This window comes from Orcinus orca, chromosome 2 (genome assembly GCF_937001465.1).
Source record: "Orcinus orca chromosome 2, mOrcOrc1.1, whole genome shotgun sequence".
NCBI classification, from domain to species: Eukaryota; Metazoa; Chordata; class Mammalia; order Artiodactyla; family Delphinidae; genus Orcinus; species Orcinus orca.
The window spans coordinates 188,062,978-188,081,598 of NC_064560.1; the positions used below are offsets into that span (position 1 = coordinate 188,062,978).

The 18,621-nt window shown below is 43.4% G+C and overlaps 1 protein-coding gene across 1 annotated transcript; it reads left to right on the top strand.

The window, feature by feature from the left end:
• Positions 1 to 4,043: 4,043 nt before the first annotated feature.
• PSMC1 (proteasome 26S subunit, ATPase 1) lies at positions 4,044 to 17,246 on the top strand. The gene is made up of 11 exons (XM_004262331.3): positions 4,044 to 4,121; positions 7,296 to 7,349; positions 7,948 to 8,044; positions 9,729 to 9,853; positions 10,464 to 10,649; positions 10,838 to 10,966; positions 12,059 to 12,155; positions 14,334 to 14,523; positions 15,000 to 15,151; positions 15,723 to 15,877; positions 16,888 to 17,246. Exons 1-11 carry the CDS (start codon positions 4,119 to 4,121, stop codon positions 17,020 to 17,022), a joined length of 1,323 nt encoding a protein of 440 aa, XP_004262379.1. The 5' UTR covers positions 4,044 to 4,118; the 3' UTR covers positions 17,023 to 17,246.
• Positions 17,247 to 18,621: the final 1,375 nt, after the last annotated feature.

Consider the following 18,621-nt stretch of genomic DNA (forward strand, 5'->3'; position numbering starts at 1 on the left):
GAGAAGCCACAGCAATAAGCCCGCGCACCGCAACGAAGAGTAGCCCCCGCTCACTGCAACTAGAGAAAGCCCGTGCGCAGCAAAGAAGACCCAGTGCAGCCAAAAATAAATAAATAAAATAAATAAATAAAAGAATGATGCATCTTATGATAGAGGTCAGGTCATCAAACGAAACTTGTCATCACTCCCACTTTGCCTGTTTCCCCATGTATAAATTCAGAACACCTCACCATGGCTGCAGTACTTCCTTCCGACTCTGATGTGGCTGAATAGCTTGAAGTTGAGCATTATTTGCCAATTAGACATTTTTCATAAATAGAATATTCCAAATCACTGATGCACCACAGTTTTTGACAAGATCTATTTAAAGAAGTTATGTGACAAAAAAATCTCGTAAAAAATATTACAATATTTCCAAAGCTGTAATGAAATTAATGATGTTAAAATGTTTCCCAGCTTTCCTTGAGGCTATTAGTTTAAATAAGGGGTTTCTGAGTGAAGAGGTAATAAGGATAATAGTTAATCTTTTGATGTGTCATGGTAAAGCCTTTTGGGTGCATTTCCCAGAAACTGAGAGTAAATGGCTTTGATGACTGAGTAGTAAATCCTTTTGTACACCCAATGTTTTCTAGTTCCTTGCCATCACATGGAAGAAAGACTTAATTCAAATTATCATTAATAATAGATTTTGCTGATAGATCACTATGTGATTTGGGGTATACGACACAGAAGGATTTAAAGAATTGGGTGACATTTTAATTACTAAATTCTTTCCTTTGCTTTTTAATTCCTAAAAATTAATTTATCACAAACTATAATATAATATATACTTTTGATCAAGTGTGTACTAATTATAGTTTGTAATAACTCAATCTAGAAAACATTTTTAACACATGGCACCTTAAAGACAGAAAATAAAATACATTGTAAAATTCTAATTTGTATAAAATGTTTACAGAGATGTTTGGGAGATTGATCAATAAAATATTTTCAAGCACAGAAATACATGACATTAGGATAAAAGTATGTGGGATGGAAATGTGAATTCAAGGAGAAAAAAAATTTTTAACCCTACAACATACTCACCACCAAAAATTTATTTTCCATCTGTCACCATACAGTTGATCCCCTTTATCCATTTCACCCTTCCCCCCCGCCCCTCCCCTCTCATAACCACTACTCTGTATTTATATGTTTGGTTTTGTTTGATTTGTTCCTTTCTTTTGTTTTGTTTATTAGCTTTTTATATTCCACATATGAGTGAAATCATAAGGTGTTTGTCTTTCTCCGTCTGACTTATTTCACTTAGCATAATACCCTCAAGGTCTGTCCATGTTGTCACAAACGGCATGCTTTTATCTCTTTTTATGGCTGAGTAGAATTCCATTATACATATACACATGTATACCAATTACATCTTCTTTATCCATTCACCTGTTGATGAGCACTTAGTTTGTTTCCATATCTTGGCTTTTGTAAATAATTCTGCCATGAACATGGGGGTATCTTTTTGGATTAGTGTTTTCGTATTCTTTGGATAAATACCGAGAGGTGGGAAAGCTGGATCACGTGGTAGTTCTGGTCTTAATTTTTTGAGGAACCTCCATACTGTCTTCCCTGGTGGCTGCACCAATTTACATTCCCACCAACAGTGCATGAGGGTTCCCTTTTCTCCCCATCCTCACTAACACTTGGTGTTTAGTTGTCTTTCTGATAATAGCCATTCTGACAGGTGTGAGGTGATATCTCATTGCGGTTTAATCGGTTGTTTATTTTTTTGTCGTTGAGTTGTATCAGTTCTTTATATATTTTGAATATTAATCCCTTTTCGGCTATATCATGGGGAGAAAATTTTTCAGTGCTAAAGAAGAACCTGTGTACATAACTTTCAAATGGATGGTGTTAGATATCAAGCTATCAAGCTAGTTAGATTCCACTGGATAGACAGGAAAATATCAAGACTTCAAATGTGCTGATGAATGGATTCCTTGCAGCTATTTAAAACTTACGATGAAATTTAGATGCCAACTTAGAAATGTGTCACACAATATGTGGTTGTGCAGAGTTTTTGTTTGTTTGTTTGTTTGTTTGTTTGTTTTGCGGTACGCGGGCCTCTCACTGTTGTGGCCTCTCTCGCTGCGGAGCACAGGCTCCGGACGCGCAGACTCAGCGGCCATGGCTCACGGGCCTAGCCGCTGTGCGGCATGTGGGATCTTCCCGGACCGGGGCACGAACCCGTGTTAGGCAGGCGGACTCTCAACCACTGCACCACCAGGGAAGCCCTGCAGAGTATTTTTGAGGACACGTGTAGGCAAACGTGTTTGAAGATCTCTGTACCAATACGTTATAAATTTTGTGAAGGATATGTGACCATTTAATACAGCACAGAACAGGAAACTAGGAGCAATTCGTGTATTAAAAATACTACTAATAATAATTGTAGCTGATGCTTAGAGTTCTAGGCACTTTAGTCCTCAAACAAGGACTCTGTGTGGGAGGAACTCTTTTTTTTCAAAATTTTATTGGAGTATAGTTGACTTACAATGTTGTGTTACTTTCAGGTGTAAAGCATAGTGATTCGGTTATACATATACATATATTCATTCTTTTTCAGATTCTTTCCCCATATAGGTTATTATACAGTACTGAGTAGAGTTCCCTGTGCTATACGGTAGGTCCTTGTTGGTTGTCTATTTTACATATAGCAGTGTGTGTATGTTAATCCCAAGCTCCTAATTTATCGAGGGAGGAACTCTTAAGGCCCCTATTTCACAGATGGCAAAACTGAGGCACAAAGGGCTTAAACAGCTTACTAAGACAACACAGCTCCTTAGTGAGAAGGCCAGAAAGGAGACCTGAAGTGGGGGCCCACACCCTTAATCCCTGTGCTGATTGCCTGTTTAATTGCTCTTCTTTTATAAATAAAAGATTTAGTATTTAGTATCTAAAATAAAAAGATTTAGTTTCATTTTTAGCATGAAAACATTCTGATTTCTTGTCAGCTGGGTGGAGAATATTGAGAGGGTCCGTGATGGGGAAAAAAGAGAGGACCATGTTTGCTCTGCGTTAAGAAGTCTTTTTTAATGAACATCCTCCAGAATAAATTCTTAAGTTTTCGCTATTAGCCTATATTCTTTGAATGTGACGCAATCTCAGGGGCACTGTACTTCTTCAGATAACACACAGATTTCCTAGATATTCTGCACAACTCTGGAATTGCTTTCCGCATTCCTGAAGGGAGAGTTTTCTTGTCCCTAACCCGTCACATCATTTCATGTATCATGTAGATGCCACATTTGTTAGTGGAGGTTGACAGCGTCAAGACTTTCTATTACAGTATTTTAGTGATGAAATGGAAATAGTAAGTTCCTGTTGCGTGTTAGGGAAATATTTTTAGACTTTCAAAATTAAAATGCCTAAATTAATCTGGATGGGGATGGGGTGGAAATCAGACAAATAAATCCATCTCTCCAGTTCAGCGAGATGCAGCATTTTGAGCACCTGTTATGGAAGTTTACAGTGGCCAAAAGGATGCTTGCCATCTTTCTGATGTTCTGCTGGATGTAATAAATGACGAACTTTACAAACTGGGTGCAAGATGAGGACGTTTAAGACAACATTTGGCATCATCACAAGTCATCAAAAAAAAAAAAAAGATTTAGATGATTCATGAGACAGATGAGCAGATTAATTCCAGAGACCAAATCAGAGCTTAAATGTTGGTGCAAAAGTATATGTTAACTTCTCAGTTCCAAATGCCAGTCCAGTTCTTGGAGAAGCAAGTAAAGGTCTTCCCAGCTTGATTTTTGCATATTAAAAAAAATTATATTTTCACAATTGTCTTAGTGTGACAGTCGAGGTCATTGTCTTAAGTTGTTGACAATAACCTAATAACTGCGGTTTAAATTTTTTTTCAAGTTAAATATTTATAAGGCTCAAATCTCGCTAGTAAGTTAGCGCATCATTGCCCACCCGCTCGCACAAGCCTTGAGAGCTCATTGGTGCGTGCGGGATTTGGTTCCTATCGGCCTCCGTGGAGTCCCTCGTCAACTTCCGCCTCTGACGGGCCGCCGAGGCGGTGCACTTCCGGCAGCGGCGGCTCGAGCGGCCGAAGCAAGATGGTGAGTGACTAAGGGTTTCGGCTGGTAGTGGTGGTGCGACGGGGTCGAGGCGGCTGCCGGAGGCACTCGATCCACCCGCCGGCCCGGTCTCCTGGGGCGGGCCTTATCCCGGGGCCCCGGGGCCGGGGCTCGGCACGGAGGGTCCCCCAGGCGGGCCACGGGGGCGGCGGAGCGGCTCAGGTGGCCCGGCCTCACTTCTCCGCCGGCCAGGGCTCTGCCAACCGGGGCGGGGTGTTTCGGCGGGAGCCTGCTCGAGTAACTGGGACGAGGGCTTTCGGAGCCGCGCAAGTGGAGGGATGTGCGGCTTGAGCGGAGGGAGGGATTCTCTCCAGCTGAGGAGGAAGAGCGAGTCGTGGGATACCGCCTGGAGTTGGAGGCATTTGACGGAGGCCTTAAGATGCCTTTCTAACAGGTGGACCTTGGAGGGAAAGGTCCCGTGGTGCGCTAGTAATAATAAAAGCAGCTAGCATTTATTCATTAGTTCGCGGATTGATGCTGCACTTTGGCGGAGGGAGGGCCCAGGCTCTGCTCTAGGCGCTGGGGATACAGGGGGTGAGCATGACTGACCTAGTCTCTGCCTCTTGGAGCTTACATTCTCAAGAAGACAGACAAAAAATAGAGGAAGGGATATGTGATATGACGTCGGGGCGGGTGGCCGTCGCTTAGGGCTGTTCTGCAGAAAGGGGTAGGATGGGGAGGGGTAGCTGTTTTACATAGCATGTCAGCGAGTCCCGATGAGGAGGTGAGATTTGAGCAGAGATCTAAATGAAATGAGAGAGTAGCCTATGCAGATACCTGAAGGAAACTGGTCCAGGCAGAAGCAACAGCAAGTGCAAAGGGCCTGAGATGGGAATGTGTTTGGCCTGTATCGTGAACAGCAGGAAGTTCCGACCACAGTCTTACAGGTCTTAGAAGGACTTCGGGGTAGCAGTATTCTGGGTATGATAAACACGTGGCAGGTACTTTTCCAGCATTTGGTCATTATTCTTCTCAACAGCCCCTTGAGGTAATTATTATTATCCTCAGTTTACCAAGGAGGAAACTGAGACAGGGTAAGCGGCTGTGCTAGAACACAAACCCGGTGGGTCTTTGCTATGAGGTACTAGTTACTCAGGCAGTAGAGAAACACAGGTATTGGTGTCCCGTGGACCTGAGTGTGATTCCTGGCTACCTCTCTGACAGCTTTGTGGCAACAGGCAAGTCACTTAACCTCTCTAAGCCTTCATTTCCTTATATGTAAACTAGGGGTATTGATGGTGCCAACCTCATAGCGTCTGTAAGAATAAAACGAGATGATACCTTGAGAATGTTTAGCACACTGCTTGGCATATAGTGTAATGCATATACTTGTTATTATTTGAGGCTGAGAAACATCATGTAAATGGCCCAGACATGAAGAAGTTCGGGACCGACTCAGGAAAACGTCCTCCAGTGGGGCCAGACTTGTAGGATCATGGGGAAGGTAGATGAACCTGGGAAAAGTTGGTTGCAGCCAGTTTGGCAAGGGCCAGTTATGCCAAGCTAAAGAGTTTGGACATTACACTCTAAATGTTAGGGAGCAGTTGAAGGTTTTTGAGGAGATTTAAAGGATCGGCTCTTTGCTGTAGGCGGTAATAATTGGATTGGTGAGGGAAGAAACTGGACCTGGAAATCTGAGCTGGGAGACTAGAGCCCAAATAAGATATGATGGCCTGGACAAAACAGAGACAGGGTGTGGACAGAAGAGAGAGTGAAGAACTGAACCAGAGTGGATTTGTTTCAGAGCCCAGACTTTATAACCAGACTGACAAAATCCTGACCCTGACATTTCTTATTCACCAATGATATTGTATTGAGTAGGTACTATGAGTCATGCAAATTTGAAGTGTTTTACGTGCATTACTTCATTTTCAGCAACAAATAGGAACTAATACTATCCCCACTTTCCAGTTAAGGAAACCAAGGCTCAGAGAGGTGGCTTGACTTACCTGAGGTCACATAGCCTATTAGGAATGAAGTCGGAATTCAAACCTGGATACATTTATTTCCTTAGCCCATGTTCTTAGGCTTGTTGCAGTTCCTCATCTAGAAAGTAGTAGTAATGAACCCTACCTTGAAGGATTGTCTGGGATTAATGCGGTAGTGAAGGAGAACGTCTAGTACAGACTTAGGCGCATCGTAAACATCTCAGACAGCTGCCCCAGCCAACAGCGCACTTCCTTAGGGGTGTAATTGATGGTGAAAGGCCTGCAATTTGGACGGCTTAATGCAGTAAAACAAATTCTATTTCCCAAAACTTCTCAGAGCCTTGAATTACCTTCTTCAGAATAAAGTGCAAAGTTTTAAGAATCCTGCAGGTCGGGAAATAGATTTGACTTTAACTCTTTCAGGTAACGATGAGAGGGTTGTTTCGTCCTGATAATGAAGCTGGTGCTGTGTTAATTTAGAGGAAGTGATTTGAGGGGACAGAGGGCCCCTCTAGTCAAGTAAATTCACTATTGCTCATTTCAAATGCCATCATTTCTGAGACACTGCTCTGTGTGAAACATTGTCCTGTAACTGAAGGGTCTGTTTTAAAGTCAGAAATCCCACTGAACTTATTAATACACTAAGTTCTTGATAGCTTAAGGTGATTCAACATTTTAGATTGGGAAGAAGGACCTGCCCGAGCGCTCCAGGCTTTAGGGATGGGAGGTATTTAAGCTGCCATTGAAAGGAAAGTCTCCTGGATCTTGGCGTGATGCTAGTAAGGAGTAAGTGACTGACAAGTGATTGTTGAGTAGGTTAAATGATTTAGCTTTCATGGCCCAATTTCATGAAATACGCTCTTGGTGGCCTCAGCCAGGTAGTTTTATATTAGAGAGTGTCAGGCTCTATACCTTCCCCTCAAGAAAGGGTGGTCTTAAGATCTTAGTCTCATAATGACACATTAGTTATATCTGTTTCTTAATAGAGTTGTCCTTGATTTAAGATGCAGTCTGTGGCAAGGTGCACCATTGATCTAACAGCTTTCCAGGAAAAAGAAGTTCTGCCACATTAAATGTACACGTTGACTGCAGGGTATATCTTGAGTTCAGAAATATTAAAATGTGGGGAAGTGTTGGTGTCTTAGAATCGCAGGAGAATAAGAAGGGTTTTTTGAAGTGATCATATTCTGAATTTATACCTCTGTCTTAATTTTTTTCTTTTTTTCAGGGTCAGAGTCAGAGTGGTGGTCATGGTCCTGGAGGTGGAAAGAAGGATGACAAGGTAAATAAATAAGAAGCCAGATATGTCTGTCATGTGAGTAAATTGCGGAAAATGTCAGATCTCAGCTGAGAAGTTCTTTGGGGATTCACGAATTTTAAAATGCAAAATAAATTCTCTCTTCATTTAACCAGCCTAGCCTACAGATACAATACCCTTTTCGTGTTTTACAAAAGATTATTGACCGTCACTTAGGTATTTATGAATTAATGATTTTTAAAGGTGTAAAATTAATAACGTTACAGAAGTGTTAGAATAAATTGCCTGTGATTTTAGTGTTTAATATCCTTAGGTGTGAAGACTTGTGTCAAATCATTTCACCTCAGACTTCTGGCATATTATTCTGAATTCTGACTTCTGTTCCTTATTGAATGATCTGTCAGTGTGTATTATAATAAAGAAAGATCAGTTACATTCACATATTAACATTGTAGAATGTAAAAACAGGTTTTGGGGTTTTTTTAGGACAGTCTTTAATAACATCCTAAAAGATGAGGAAAATTGTATTACCTGAAAATAGATGATGGTCCCGCATAAGTAAGTTTGTGTTTTAATATGATTTCTGTGTGATTTTTTTTCCTTACTATTCTAAAAACTCAAGGACAAGAAAAAGAAATATGAACCTCCTGTACCAACCAGAGTGGGGAAAAAGAAGAAGAAAACAAAGGGACCAGATGCTGCCAGCAAACTGCCCCTGGGTAATGACATGGTTCCGATTCCTAGGGGGACTGTCTCTGTGTGTGTAGCTTAGAGGTCTGAATGTGGAGACAGGAAATAGGGTGTGGTTGAAGCTCTAGGTCTGTGACTTTGTGGGGCATTCTCTAGGTTGGAATAAAAGCTGTATTTTGGTTTTAACAGTATACACAGGATACGACTGTTATTCATTTTAAGAAATTCCATTAGTTTCCTCTAAATAACCAGCTCCTCTAGTGTATTAGAGCACAGGGTTAGATTAGAAAACTCAGGTTGAGCTTGGTTACCTTAGAGATAAGATACACTTATTTCATGAAGAAATGGAATTTAGTGTATTGGAACTCACAGCATGCGATGCCTGAACATAAAATTTTTCAATGTCTTCCTACCAAGCAAGGAATAAAACTCAATCAGGTGACCTCACCCAGCCCACTGCTCCATCCTCAGCCTCTTGCACTCCCCTTGTGTGTCGTTCTTCACACTGCCCTGCCTCATGTCCTTTGAATCTCCTGCAGCAGGGCCTTTGCTTCCCTCTGCTTAAAAATGTTCTTCCCCCAGTCCTTCCCGTGGCTGCCTGCTTCTCATCCCTTCAGGCTTCAGCTCAAATACCTCTGCCATCCTCATCTATCATCTAAACAAGTCTATTCCTGCTTAGATGCAATAAAATAATTTTTTTTGCATCTTTTTTTTTGCATATATTTAAAAAATATTGCTTGGTTAATAATAGAGTCAGACAGTAAAAAAATGTGCCATTAACCTACCGTAGTGAATCAATATGGTATTGATAAAGAACAGATCATCAGATCCCCAGAAAAGCATATAAAATTCAAAAACAGAGTCAAGTTATGGATAACTATTATGTGGTAAAGGTGACATTTCTGTTCTGTGGAAGAGGATGGGTTATTTAATATAAATGGCTGGCATCTTTTATTTGTTATTGAGAGAAAATGAAATTAGACCCCTTGCTCTTTGCCAGATGAGTTAGATATACATATGTAAATAAGTAAATAAATGAAAATTCAGGAATACATTTAACCTTAGGGGAGGAGAGACCTTTTGAAGAAGCCAAGAAACCCAGAAACTACAAAAGAAAAGTTGTCTATATAAATGTTAAAAGTCCTGTGTAGCACGAGACTTTAGGCCAAAAGAAACAACATACGAGTGTGGAAAAAAATATTTGCACGTATGTTAATATCCCCAATATTTCATAATCCTCCTGTAAATGAATGTATGTGTTACAGCTAGGGTGCAACAACCTATACTGACTGAACAGCACCTGCAGCTATCTTTATTAGCACCTGTGGGGAGTAATAAACCAAAGCAAACTATCTTTTTGGTCAATGAGTTTTTTCTTCTTTGTAGACAGTTACCACATGTCATTTATATTATCTGTTTGGTCATAGGCCTCATCCCCATTATTATTGGGCTGGCCCAAAAGTTCATTCGGGTTTTTCTGTAAGATGTTACAGAAAAACCCGAACGAACTTTCTGGCCAACCCAATACATAAAATCCCTCTCCCCTTTGCATTTAGGCACCTGCTTACTTCGGGTCACCAAACTTTGAATTTTTCAGTGTCTGTCCAACTAAACTAAGTTTAAGTGTTAACTTCTTTTTGTTCTTAAGGATGAACCGAATTAATTGCAAACTTCAAGCTCCAAGTATAATAAAACTTTCTTTTTTAATTACAGTGACACCTCACACTCAGTGCCGGTTAAAATTATTGAAGTTAGAGAGAATTAAAGACTATCTTCTCATGGAGGAAGAATTCATTAGAAATCAGGAACAAATGAAGCCTTTAGAAGAAAAGCAAGAGGTAAATTGAGAAATTACTGTAACTTGTTTTTTTTTACCAATTGAATTCTACTTAGAACTTAAAACTGTTAATGAATAAATGAAATTCATTTTCTGCCTTTAATGAATTATTATTTAACTGCCTTTTTAAAAAAAATTTTATTTTAAATTTATTCATCGATTGATTGGTGGCTGCGTTGGGTCCTTCCCATTGGGTCTTCGTTGCTGTGCGCGGGCTTTCTCTAGTTGCGGCGAGCAGGGGCTAATCTTTGTTGCGGTGCACGGGCTTCTCATGGCGGTGGCTTTTCTTGTTGCAGAGCATGGGCTCCAGGCGCACAGGCATCAGCAGTTGTGGCACGCGGGCTCAGTAGTTGTGGCTCTCGGGCTCTAGAGTGCGGGCTCGGTAGTTGTGGCACACGGGCTTAGTTGCTCCACAGCATGTGGGATCTTCCCAGACCAGGGCTCGAACCCGTGCCCCTGCATTGGTAGGCGGATTCTTAACCACTGCGCTATCAGGGAAATCCTTAGCTGCCTTTGAAAAGTACCAACTGCTTTGTGAATCTCGTGAACTGTCAGCATCGTCTACTTTTTAGGTCTAATCTGCTTTTCCTTCTTGGCCTACTCTTATGTAGGAGGAAAGATCAAAGGTGGATGATCTGAGGGGGACCCCAATGTCGGTAGGAACCTTGGAAGAGATCATTGATGACAATCATGCCATCGTGTCTACGTCTGTGGGCTCAGAACACTATGTCAGCATTCTTTCATTTGTAGACAAGGATCTGCTGGAACCGGGCTGCTCGGTCCTGCTCAACCACAAGGTAAGTTGATAGCCTAAGAAAGCCCGTCGGAGTGCTTGCTTCTTGCTTGCAGATCCGTCCACCTGTCCCGTGGAAGTAGATCACCAGAGCACTCCAAAGGGTAGAGAAAATTCTGTGATTGCCATTTCATTGTAAGTGGATTGTGTGAACCTTACATGCCTGTGTTAAAGCTTAATGTTCCCTGTTAGGTGCATGCTGTGATAGGGGTGCTGATGGATGACACGGATCCCTTGGTCACAGTGATGAAGGTGGAAAAGGCCCCCCAGGAGACATATGCTGATATTGGGGGCTTAGACAACCAAATCCAGGAAATTAAGGTATGTCAAGGAACCAGCTCTGGGGTTTTATTATGTATTTATTTATTTATTTTAAAATATTTATTTATTTACTTGGCTGCTCCAGGTCTTAGTTGTGGCATGCGGGCTCTTTAGTTGCAGCATGCATGTGGGATCTAGTTCCCTGACCAGGGATTGAACCTGGGCCCCCTGCATTGGGAGCTTGGAGTCTTAACCACTGGACCACCAGAGAAGTCCTGAGCTCTGGGATTTTAGACCTTTGGTTTCTTACTGCTGTCTCATTTACGGTGCTTGGAGTTGTTTTGCGTGTTTTATTTTTTCTTTATTGATCAGACCAGTAACTGACTCAGACCTTACTAGTGGTGGTGTTTTGTGTTGTTAATACTGAGTTAGGTAATAGAAGTAAGTATAAATTGTATGATAGTTCTTGCAGCAGCAGCAGTGTAATACTTTTTACATGTAATGTTTAATGATTATCTGTGTGAACATGTTTCCAATTGTACTGACTTCAGCTGTGGCTATCCAGAAACCTCCAGTGATGTCTGGGGGTAGGGTGAGTGGCACACACTTGCACAGTGCTGGCGTCTAGAACGTTAACCCCAGCTCCTGCCAGGGTCCTGGGGTCAGGGGCATGTGGTGGGCCAGCCCTCTGCAGGTTCTTTCATCTGCAGGGAGGTCATTCAGAGTGATCACAGATCTCCACTGGTGACTCTCAGACAGCTGGGAAATAGCCATCATGTCCCTTGGTGGTCACAACAGAAAATCTTGCCAGCTCCTGCCTGCAGTTTCATTGAAAAGGGTGAATTTTAGCTTTAAGTTTCTTTTGCTCAGGAAGGGCTTAAATGTTACTCAAGGTTGACTTTTACTGGGAAATGAAAGGGAAATTGGGTGCTATTAGGAAGAGGGGATCAGTGCTGGGAGCTCAGGTAGGACAGAGGTCCTCTTCAATGTGTCCTTGCTGCTGGTGGAAGTCAAACGTTGTCTCTAACAAGAATAATTGAAATTTTAGCTTATTTTTGTTGAAAGTGAGATGTACCCATGATGTCAGTGAATGAATCTGATAAATTTCAGTAAGAAAGCCTTTTATTTTTACCAAGTGTCTGTTTTCTTTAGGAATCTGTGGAGCTTCCACTCACTCATCCTGAATATTATGAAGAGATGGGTATAAAGCCCCCTAAGGGGGTCATTCTGTATGGTCCACCTGGCACAGGTATGTGTGCTCTGTGTTGGTCACTTTCCAGGCACTGAGCTCGTCTCTTGAGCAGCAGCACTAGCTGGTTATAATGACTTAGCTGTTGAGTGAGGATGCCACACTTCCTTAGTTTGAAAATGTGCTCTAAGCAGCATTTTGGACATTTCTGAATAAGCAGCTCCTCTGGAAACATACCTATTGCATGAAAGTATATATTTCTGTATAATAGGTGTACTAAGAAACTGAACTATCTTAGGCTTGTAATTGTAGACTTAACAGAGTTAATGTGTTAAAAACAATAGTAGGAATTACAACAGAAGATAAACACCAGTAGGCACCCCCCCCAAAATGCCTGCTCGATGTGAATGCATTTCCAGTTCCCCAGCGCACCTGTTGTATGCTCAAATGTGCTAGATTTATATGTTGTAAAACATAATGCCTTTAAATATTTTAAAGAGTAATGTGAGTCTGTTGAAAATATTTTGTAAGAAAAAATAAAAATAAACAGGGTGCTCAACTTTGGCTGTACGTTGGAATCACCTTGGGAGCTTTAAAAAATACTGATGGCTGCTCCCATCCCTGAAGATTCTGATCTGTTTATCTGGAGTGTGGCCAAGCATCAGCACCTTGGTGGAGGACCACTGTTTTAAAAGCTATCCTGTGCTGTTCAGATTAGGTTCATCCTCCTGGTCCATTGGTACTGAATGAGTCTACCATTGGATGAATAAATGGAGAAAGATAAAAATGCATATACGTATCTGGTTCATTATGCAGTAAGCTGACCTGAGTAAGTTGTATAGTCATTGCTATGTAAATTCCAAAGGAAGAGAGGTTATTTGATTGAGTGAACTGAAGCCATGTTGCCAAGAGGGTCTGTACTGAGGATTGCCCACGCTGGAGGGACAGGGAGCCAGCTGTACCCTGAGGCAGGGAGCTACTGTAGCCTGTCATTTTATAGCCCAGGGAAGTGAGTTTCAGAGGGGCCAGCGACTAGCCCAAGGCCCCATTAGCTCTGGGAATTGAGCTGGTACCAGGGCTGGAGCTGGAACACAGGCGTTCTGACTCGCAGCCGTGAGCCTTCTTTGGGGCACATGTGCTGACAAGGGCTGGAGTGGAGTACCGGGTGTCAGCCCTATCGGGAAGAAGAGGAGACTGGTTCAGGGATCCCTCTGGCCATTGAACATCCCGGCAGCTGAACCTGGCTCCTTCTGGACTGTAAGATCCCATCCACTTAGAAGGTCCTTTTTGTCTTCTGTCAGCCGTCCTTAAATGATGCTCTCAGGAAGCAGTCCAGCCCTCTAATAGGCATTTGAACCTGCCACTCTGACTGCCCGGCTGAGGGAACGCCATTGCCCCGTCTTGTTGCTGAGCTTAACTCCCTGTCCTCCTTCCCGCTTGCACGAAATCTTTTGTCACTCACTCACTGGCCTGCCGGCCTCCTCCCCTCCCCTTACAGGCCTGAGGGTGGTCCTCTGCCAGCTCTGCCTCTAACTGCCTCTGTGTCCTGAGGTGACTGCCCAGCCCTCACCATCAAAGGGGCCATGGTCTTGAGCTCGAAAGTTCTCAAGTTGGTACTCTTTGCTTACTCTTGTTCTTGATCTGAAGGAGGAATATCAGGGAACAAAGCAGGGTTGGAAATGTCAGGTCTTCCCTGAGATCAGTGAGGAATGTCCCGTAAGGGCACACCACAAAGAGAAAAGTCTCTTGAGCTTTCAGCAGCTCACAGCTGTGGGCTTCATCAGGAGCTGGTCTTGGCTCAGCTGACTGAGCCTTGGGGCAAGCCCACAGCAACGTCTTCAGGAAGCCCCAGGGCACTGCAGGCCCTGCTCAGGGACACTATGTGTCCTTCGGTCAAACCTAGGGCTCCCGGGCCTTTTTTTCATCACTGATAGTTTTGTAGGAGTTGAGTTTGGTTCTCTAACCCTGGTTGCATAGGTCAGGTTAATATTACATGCAACTTTGCAGTAAAAAGTATTTTCTGACATTATCCTGATGAATTTAGGAAGATGGTTAAAAATAATCAAAATATGTTTTTTAGGTTTTTTTGAATTTCCTCTTGTCTGCTTTGGAGAACAGAATGCTTTTCACAGAGGGATCCTCCCATTCTTTATGTCTTTTTAAGGTGACAATGAGGGTTTTAAAGTTAAAACAGCACTTGAGTTTTTTTCCCCTTTTTTCTCTTTCAATCTAAAACAGGTAAAACCTTACTAGCCAAAGCAGTAGCAAACCAAACCTCGGCCACTTTCTTGAGAGTCGTTGGCTCTGAACTTATTCAGAAGTACCTAGGTGATGGGCCCAAACTTGTTCGGGAACTGTTTCGAGTTGCTGAAGAACATGCACCGTCCATCGTGTTTATTGATGAAATTGATGCTATTGGGACGAAAAGGTAGACTTTCTCTTACCTCTTTTTGTGTTATTTAGAGGTAAAAACCATATGGTCCGTCTCTGAGAACGCCCGACCGCTGGGCACTCCCTACGTGGCCTGCATGTTGGTTTGCCACAGTCCGTACTGGGTCGCTTCCATGGATTCTTTAGGCTCTGCTCTCCCACGTGCCAGGTAACAACTACCCGGCAGTTGACTGGTCAGTAGCCATGCCTTGAGCACCCGCTCTGAGCATGGCACCATCCTGACTCTGGAGACACAGCCATGAGGATGAGTCTCTGCCCTTGAGGAGCTCAACTGTGGAGACTGAATAAATCACATAATTTCAGGCATGAAAACCGCTACGAAGAAAATAATGTGTTGTTTATCTTGGGCTTTGGGAGGGTGTGACATATAGGCTGAGACAGAGCTGTGTTTTGTAATCCCCTTTAACAGGAGATCAGTTGGGTCTTCACTTCTCCCTCACTTCTTTTCCAAAGGTATGACTCAAATTCCGGTGGTGAGAGAGAAATTCAGCGAACAATGTTGGAACTGTTGAACCAGTTGGATGGGTTTGATTCAAGGGGAGACGTGAAAGTCATCATGGCCACAAACCGGATAGAGACTTTGGATCCAGCACTTATCAGACCAGGTCACATTTGCTTTGGTTTCATTGTGGAGAATGAAGGTCCTATGTGGATTTGTATTTCTTAGGAGCACTTTGGGGAGAATATAAATGATACGTGTAAGGCAAATACTGCCTGGAAACTTAGAATAATTCACCAAAACTGTGTTCCCTTGAGATAATCGTGACGTAGTCTGTGTAGCTTGGCCCTTTTAGCCTCGAGGCGCCTTTTTTTTTTTTTTTGAAGAAATATGACAGCTCAGGTCCATTTTTTACATTCAGGTAGTACCAAAAGAAGCAGTAGCTAATTTTACTGTCTTTTGTAATGTTTTTAACATGATTGATCTGTCCTTTTCCACTAACTGTGCCATTTAGGAATCTCTCCTTTCGTTTGTTTCCCAAAGTACCAGAGCAGAGAGGATTCTGTAAATGAGATGAATTCAAACGTTGATATTTACAAACTACAGACATGAGTGTTCACTTTTTAAGAGCTGGACCTCCTTCCATAGGACACTATGTGACTGAGACTACTCGTGTGGAGACTAAGGCCTCTCCCGGGGCCCCCAGGAGTGTGACTGAAAACCTTTTATACCCACAGGCCGCATCGACAGGAAGATCGAGTTCCCCTTGCCCGATGAAAAGACGAAGAAGCGCATCTTTCAGATCCACACGAGCAGGATGACACTAGCAGACGACGTAACCCTGGATGACTTGATCATGGCTAAAGATGACCTCTCTGGTGCCGACATCAAGGTGAGGACCTGGGCTGGATTGTACCTCTTTGTTTTATCATATGTGTGTATGAGTTTGGACGTGTCTTCCCAGATGACCGGAGTTTAAAGCAAGGCCTGGCAGCACTGCATACGGCCACAGCCTGCCTTCTGGGGGAGGACCTGGGTTGATGCCATGGTTAGGTAGGGGCGGCACACACAGGCTGTTTCACGCTGGTGCCTGCACTGAACTGCGTATCCCTGGCATCTATAGAACTAGGTTAGTGTCTCAGTTGGGGAGTAACTCTCTCTTTTTAAAATTTAAATTACCTTAAAATTCTGCACCAACTTTTTATTTAGAAAAATTTCAAGCCTTCAGAAAAGTTGCAACAAAAACACCCACATACTCATCACCCCCATTTACCAAATGTTACCCTTTTACCTGTTTCTTCTCTCTGTATGCAGAAACACTCTCTCTTCTGAACCATCTGAAATAAATATCCTAAAGGCCATAACCAGATAGAACCTTCAGTGCCAGGATTGTGTTTTTACCATATCATGTTGCTTGGGTTCTTGTTTTACTTTTGGCAAGTAATTGTTGAGAAAATAAATATATTAGAATAAATACTGTACTAAAACTTGTAAATATTTAACCAGAAAATACAAGTTCTCTTCTGACTATAGGTAAATGAAATGGATGTACACTCTATGTGGGCTCTAAACTTCTGGAATAATTTTATCTATTTCTTAGGAGGATTACTGCCTTTAATGAAAGCAGGGCTGTGAGAACTTACTGACCTGCCAGGCCACACGGCGGGGGTTGGAACCTGAGCCAGTCCTCTTCCTTAGTGAAATATTCCCAGTTTAAGCCACTTCAGGTCCTTTGAGGAAATAATTAGAATGTTTAAAACATTTAAAAAATCTAATCGTTCCCAAATGGTTTGAGAACTTCGTGTTTAGGTTGGGTGCCTACACCAGATTTCAAAATAGCACTCTCTGAATTGTTAGCATAAAAAGTATTTCACTTTCTGAACACACTGTTCCTTCTTACAGGCAATCTGTACGGAAGCTGGTCTGATGGCCTTGAGGGAACGTAGGATGAAAGTAACAAATGAAGACTTCAAAAAGTCTAAAGAAAATGTCCTTTATAAAAAACAAGAAGGCACCCCTGAGGGGCTCTATCTCTAGTGGACCACAGTTGCCTTCCAGGAAAAGGTTGGAAGTGTGTCGACCCCCTCAGAGGTGAGAGGTTGGGGAAGTTGCCCAGGAGTCCATGTTGTGGTTGATCTTCACTAGCACAGCACCCCGAGTACCTTTGGAATGTGATGTGTAGGATGCCCGTCCGGCCCTCTTCGTATGTTGCTCGCGTGCAGCGCTCTCTTGCCAATAAAGCGTGCTCTTTCTCAAACAAACACTGAATCCTGTTTCTGGGCCCTCCACACCGGCCGCTCGGTAGCAGCAAGTCGATGGATCTGGGTGCTAAGGAAGCTGGCTGACCAAAAGGACTGCAGACTTCAATACCTGCTGCCCCGTCACACCCCCAGAGCTGGTGGCAGTTGTTCAACAGCAGCTGATGGGAAAGCAACGAGCATACGTAAATAGCGGCTATCTTTGTTGCTTAAGCAACAAGGGCTGAGGAGTCCCTACAGCCGTGGCTTCCCTTTTGCAAGGTCGGTGGAGCATGTGGGCTCTCAGCGCTCTGGAGGCGGGAAGGAGGTGTCGCTGTTGCTAAGAGACTGACGCTCCTACAAGAGACCTCAAAAGGGCAGGGCTGAAGAGTCCCATACCAGCCCTGCCATCCCTTGTTCTCGGGTTCAGAACCTGATCCCTCCCAAGAGTGCTCAGAAATGTGTCAAGCTTCCCCTTCCCTTTTCTTTGTCTATTATTTCCTGCTCTTCTCTCATTTCAGAACAGTTCCATCTCAAAGCCTGTAAGTGGGGCAGATCAAGGAAAGCCTCCACTTGGTTGGCCAGCTTCCTTGGGTGCTCCAAGATGCTCTTTAGAAAGTGCTCTAGCTCAGGAGTTCCCAGTCCCTGGGCCTCCACCTGCTAGGAACCACCGGGCCGAACAGCAGGAGATGAGTGGCAGGTGAAGGAAGCTTCATCTGCCGCTCCCCACTGCTCGCATTGGGGCCTGAACCATCCCCCATCTCCCTCCCCGCACCCCACCTTCTGTGGGAAAACTGTCTTCCACAAAACCGGTCCCTGGTGCCAAAAAGGTCGGGGACCGCTGCTGTAGCTGTGCTGCCCTCTGCTGCTTTTTCCCAACCAGTGTCCATCGATTTCTAGCCAAAATTCTATGCCACAGCAGTGGCCTTTCTGGATGAGGTGCCAAGGAAATATGCTTTCAGCAATTCTAGAGAGCATGATTTAAAAAAAAAAAAAAAAGCCAGAGAGAAGCTGTCCACTTTTTAAAAAGCAGGACCTCAGAGAAGATAAAGCAATTTCCTCTCTGTCAAATGTAACTCAGTTCCTGGAAATCAAAACGAGAGCGTGGCCAACACCGCTGAAAGCCACCTTCAGCACGTGTCACAGGCAGCACTGGGTTTGGTAGGAGGGAGCTCGCTCCATTTTCCACGACTGGCTGCTGGTGAGCTCCCCGGCAGCGGAGTCCTTATTTGTTCAGGCAGTGCTTTCTACACGGTAACGTACACACAAAGTCCCCTAACAGGGCGTCCTGTTAGAGCCCAGGTTCTGACAGCAGGGCTGGGGAGGGGCCTGAGGGTCTACATTGCTCCCAAGCGACGCTGGCTGCTCAGGCCGTAGTCGAGGACGTCACTGAATAGGG

Coding starts and splice junctions, on each gene's coding strand:
- PSMC1 (XM_004262331.3), top strand. Junction 7,350..7,947: donor GTGGAAAGAAGGATGACAAG/GTAAATAAATAA, acceptor TAAAAACTCAAG/GACAAGAAAAAGAAATATGA. Junction 8,045..9,728: donor TGCCAGCAAACTGCCCCTGG/GTAATGACATGG, acceptor TTTTAATTACAG/TGACACCTCACACTCAGTGC.